The sequence below is a fragment of the Corvus brachyrhynchos genome, unplaced genomic scaffold, assembly GCF_000691975.1.
Source record: "Corvus brachyrhynchos isolate BGI_N302 unplaced genomic scaffold, ASM69197v1 scaffold26, whole genome shotgun sequence".
NCBI lineage: Eukaryota > Metazoa > Chordata > Aves > Passeriformes > Corvidae > Corvus > Corvus brachyrhynchos.
This window is the reverse complement of record NW_008239324.1, coordinates 13,878,502-13,884,076: the sequence shown is the minus strand read 5'-3', so window position 1 is coordinate 13,884,076 and position 5,575 is coordinate 13,878,502. Positions and strand designations below refer to the sequence as shown.

Genomic DNA, 5,575 nt, shown 5'->3' with positions numbered 1-5,575 from the left:
TAGTAATGTTTTATTTCCTATCACTTCCATCAAAACATTTATGCTATTGGTTCTGAAGAAAACCCCCACTATTTAATAGGAAACATTCCCACTCCCAGCAGACCCTCTGGCCATTTCCCTGTCTCACCCTGGGTTTTGGATGGCTCTCTCAGGCTTAGGTCGTGGGGATGTACTGAGCACTACAGATCAATTTCCTGAATTTAAATGCCTTCTGCACTGATGAGAGCAAAAAGGAGGTAGGAAGGGTCATTCTACCCGAGGCTGATAAGGTAATTAGCTTTTAACTTGTATACTGAAAGCCAGAAAAGGAGGCAGCATGAGCTAAGAGAGCAGAAGGCAAAGTTGGGAACTCATTCTGTTGTGACGTACCAAGTTCATCCACCCTGGCTCCTGCTGGTCAGTACCTTTTCTCACAAGGAACTGCATCCATTTCAACAACTTTTGCACTCACTGAGCAGCTGTAGAGGAGAGAGTAGAACCCAGAAATTTCCACTGCAACCTAAGTAACTAATAATAATACTCTAATAGTAATTAGAGTGCAAATTTTGCTGTCTAAACAAATGAGAGAGCACAGTTAGGACAGAAAAGAGCTTTGTGCACAAAATGGAAATACTTCAGATCACAGTTGTTCAGAGACTATCTAATTACTAGTATTTATCCATAAAGCTCTAAAATTGCAAAATACTAATAATTACAGTGTTGCCTTCAAAATAAAAATGCTGTAAATATTTTCAGTAGCTGTAACTCACCAGAGAAGAGGATGCATTCACACTGCAATAATACATAGTGGCTCTCCAGTGCATAGAAGGGATTTTAAGGCCATTTTCTCCTAAACTTCAGAATTTGGTTATTTTTTCCCCTATTTGATTAGCTTAATGCATCGAGGGTTTGTTTGGTTTGTTTTTGTTCTGCTCTTTTGCTACTGTTTATGTTTTGAAAACAAACACTATTAAATTAGAAGCAGATACTCAATTAAACAAACATGAGGCTCCAAGCAACCTGGTCTAGTGGCAGGGCTTGGAAAGAGATGAGCTTTTAAGTCCCTTCCAGCCTAAACCATTCTCTGTCTCTGTGAAAATGCATACTTACTGTTACCCTGGCAACTATTACAGATACAGGTTGCATATTCAGAATGTCTTACATTTGCCTCACTAGGGCTAAAATAAATTACTCATTTTGGACATTACCATAATTAAACAGATATTTCTAAACTCAGAAGGGATGGCATTGTATGCATATGCTGACAGCAAACTACATTACCATGGTGACTTAAAAAAACAGGCTTTCTTTTGTTTAGTTCATTTGGAAAATACTGTAGCTGCTAAGGAAGGAAAAAAATATTTTCTTCTTAAAAATCCAGAATAATATTGCATATCAGTTGTTTTTCACAAGAAGAAATGCAGTGTTTAATTACTGGGGCTAAAAATATATTACCTAACAATAAATGCCACCTCAAGATTGACCATGGTAAATTTTGCCCTCTGAAAAGAACATACACTAAGCTTATGAACAGGCACGAAAGCATTTCAGCATGAGAGTTCTTAAAACCAGTTACACAAATACAGCAAACAAGTGATGTTATGGGTGACTTTTTGTCATTTCAGGTGTAAATATAAACAGTACCTTCTCTGTCATCTGCTTCGTTGGAAACTATTAGTTTGTTAGCTGTAGCTGTAGAGAAGATATCTGGAAGACTGTGTTGTTCTCTTTCATGATTTCGCAGCTGGCTCTGAAAAAACAGTTTCTAATGTTTAAATATACACTGCAAGCATACAGTGATCACTTGGAATATTGCAATCACCTGGGACACTGTTACTCAAGCTTTAATGACAACTGATATGAAATGTATATTAACATACATACAGATTATCCCTTAGGTAGTTTTACTACAAATAAAGTAAATATCATGAAGTAGTAACATAAAGGATTAATGAGAGTGACTGAGAGGATTCTATGATTTGTGTTTATTTAGAAAATACATTTTGTTCTTTCTTCATTCCCACAGACAAGTGGCCAGAGTACTTCCTCCAAAATCATACTCCAAAAGCAGTATTAGATTAGCGGCTTGTGTGAAAATTAACTCAATTTTCATATTGCTTACTGACTTAAGAATACACCAGTCCTGTTTCTACTTGCTTGGGGAGGAGAAAGAAGAGAGAGCCTTTTGCTACCCTACCCGTGTATTTTTTTCAAACCAGGACTAAATGACAATAAATATGGCAAAATTTTTACTATCACTGCCTCCAAGAGATTCAGCTCTACAGCTAGATACTGATGCAGTCTTTTCTGTATTCCTGAGTACTGAGTTGAGTACGTAGGAACTCACTAATGCTTAAAATAGCAATTAGGAAAATGGCAGAAGTGTATTATTCTGCTCTGGTATGTAATCTTTCAAGTAGAAGTTCTACAGAATATCCAGAGCAACACAACAGTGGAGAAAAGAAAATTATTTCTGCTTTGATGTGGCTCATGTCGCCCCCAACTGCCATTATTGTATTTGCACACTCCCAACAGGAAGGCACGTTTGAGCATTCTTTTAAAGTTTTAGGTATTAAGTTCTTCAATGTTTCCATTTCTTCCTGCAGTTGCTACGTGTGGGCAGAAAAACAACATGGTATTATTACGTCCATAAGATAATTCTCAAGAAAAAAACTTACGTGAGGAAGCAAGTTTATTTCAGTGGGTAAACCAGAGTATGAACTGTATATTCAGCAAGGTCTGCTGGTAATAATCCCTACTTGTAATTACAACAAAGCCAGGATGTCAGACTGAATTAAATTAGAAAGAGGGATCACCAGTTACTACAAAAGTAGCAAAACAGGTTTTTTAGCTACTCTAGACAGGCATGGGGAAGAACTCTACCTTGTAGTGGAAGGACTCCTCGCACTGCTTGCACTGGTACATGCGTGCTTTGCAGTGGTTGATCATGTGGCTCTCCAGGTCCTTGCTGTCGCCGGCGATGTGCGTGCTGCTTGATGTAGCCCTTGTTGCCGCTGCTGTAGTGGCACAGCCGGCAGCGGTACGGCCGCTCGGCGCTGGGGATGAACTCCACCAGGTTACTCCCAGCGATGGTTGCATCGCTGGCGTTTTGGCATTGGGCATTGTCTTGTAATTCTTTCAGGATGTCATCATCAGAAGCGTTCTGGTCCGTCCTCTCCTTCAGTTTTTCAATGACAGTGAGCAGTGACATACTGATGCCCATTTTAATTGGTGCTTCTGACAACTCCGGTCTCTCTTTCTTTATCTCAACTATTGCACACTCACTTTGGTTTAAGCCACTGAATTCCTCTGAAGGATCCTTAAGTGAGGACACCACTTTAGAATGAGCCATGCGTGGGCCATCAGCTCCTCCCTGTCCTGCACCTGCATCCACAGCATCTTCTCCAGTCAGAGCCCTGAGGCTGGACCGTGTCAGCTCTGCAGCTCTGATTGGCATTGTAACAAGAGCTTCTGCTGCTAAGGAGTGCAGTCGTAAAGACTCTGAATTTGTCCTCCGTCGTGCAGGAGGCACATTTTCATCGGCTGTTACATTTTTATTAGCGCTTAATTCATTATCTTTCTTCTCGTTGTTATTCCATTCTATTATTACTTCTTGAATTGCATCTGAATGATAAACTTCATCAGGTTCTTCGCAGGTAACAGAGTACTCCTCTGAGATCAATTTTTTCTCCATTTCAATGTCAGCGTTCATTAAGAATGGCTTTTGTAAGACATTTTCTTCAGCACCTGGCAAACGCTCTACTATGACATTAACATGACCCTTTTTATTTGGACTACAACTGATAATTTTCTGTGCTGATGACAGCAGGCTGTCAGTTATCAAATTGTCTGGTTCTGTATCTGATACAGTCTCCTCTACAACCTCTGTAGTAGGAGAATGCACCACAGACTCACTTAATACCTCTTCCTCTTTTACATTTGTTCCCACGGGCGATTTACACGACAGTTGCTCAGAATTGCAAATCTGAAGCTGAAGAGAAGGCTCACTATGGATATCAAGTTCATTGTTTTCCAGAGAAAGGACAACTGTATCTACACTGTGAGGCGTGTGAGTTACAACTGTCTCTGACAAGCTGGTGGTTTCATTTTCTTCCTCAAAGATGGGGTAGGAGCAATCAACCTCCCCTGCATGTTTCCAAGCGTGTGTTTTCAACATTCTCTGCTGACCACAGGTGTACCTGCAAATTAAACACCTGTACATGCCATACTGCTCGTAGGTGTACCATTTCCTCCTACCCACTTCAGGCACAGGAGCAGACTGAGTTGTATCCTTACATTCCAGATTTCCTGTCTGATCAGTCCCTGATTTGACACTTCCTTCCACTGGCCCTTGCAGAAATGAACTTGTGACATTGACACACTGCTGCACTTTTGTCTGGATGCTGTTTTTACCACCATTCTCGTGGTGATTTTGGAAGTGGGATTCAAGTTCTTCTTGGCTTTTGGAGGCAAAATGACATTCTGAGCACATTAATATCACTTCATTTTTCTGCCCATGTTGTTTTACGTGTTCTTGTAGAGCTAAGAGCGAAGGTGATAGAAACTTACAGAGACCACACTGGTAGCACGTCACCTTTTTTTTGCTTTGTGGAAGACATTCAGTCACAAAATAATCTGCTTGCAACTCTTCAGTCTTTTTAGTAGCAATCACTGAGAGCTCGATTGCTTTAGCCGGGATTTCACAAAGATCCTCTGCGTCCAAGGACTGCGCAGAAGCATCAGCATGGGAACGTTTCTTCCCTATTAAAAGGCATCTTTGTGACTTCTCACTTTCAACTATTTTGCTCAGCTTCTGGATGACGTGGATCAAGGGATCAGTTTTACATTTTCTCTGATCTTCACTGCTCTGCAGTGTTGGGCCAATGACTGTTTCAGAAATCAGCACAGCCTCCTGCTCCCCAATATTTGGCATCAATACTGCAATGCTGCTTCCTTCTTCCATAATACCTATGCGAGAGGGAAGGTTATAAAAAGTAAGGATTTATACATGCACAATAATGAAAATACAATCCAGTACTATTTACATTTCTCTCTCTACTAAACATGGAAGCCTAATTCCACTAATCCAATAAAATTTTTCAGAACGGCTATAGAAATAGCCGAAGGTGTTGGGGACATTTAGTGGGTACTGTGAATGCTATTCAATACAGCTGGAGAAAATAATTCCAAGAGAGCCTCCAACAGGCTGCCTCCAAGTTGTACAAGGGCAAGATAAATATTTTCAAGTGTAAGCTGAAGAACAGTGTTCCAGCTATTCTCTTTTTCTTTACAAGCACTACACATTTGAATGCTAAACATTAAAATACCAATTGACTGTAAGTGGCATATTGATGTTTAAAAGCATGGTATGATATGAAAATATATTCCTAACATACTTTGATACACCAATGCTCCTAAAGCAAATGACAATTTGCAACAATATAATTTACAAAAACAAGCAATTTTTTCCTTGAAACGTTAGGAGAAAAAAGTAGTTCTGGCATTTACTTGCATTCGTCATTTTGGTATGACTACTTTAAAGACCACTCAAATGTCAAATCACATTTCTCATTATACATGTAATTTTCTAGAAAAA

General features: G+C 39.7%; 1 protein-coding gene across 1 annotated transcript in view; it reads right to left on the bottom strand.

Moving 5' to 3' along the window:
- The window catches only part of ZNF507 (zinc finger protein 507), a 17,623-nt gene extending 12,654 nt beyond the window's left edge, over positions 1–4,969 (bottom strand). The window contains 3 exon segments of the mRNA XM_008638814.2: positions 1,624–1,729; positions 2,863–2,969; positions 2,971–4,969. Coding sequence (XP_008637036.2) covers positions 1,624–1,729; positions 2,863–2,969; positions 2,971–4,942 — 2,185 coding nt within the window. The 5' untranslated portion in view covers positions 4,943–4,969.
- Positions 4,970–5,575: the final 606 nt, after the last annotated feature.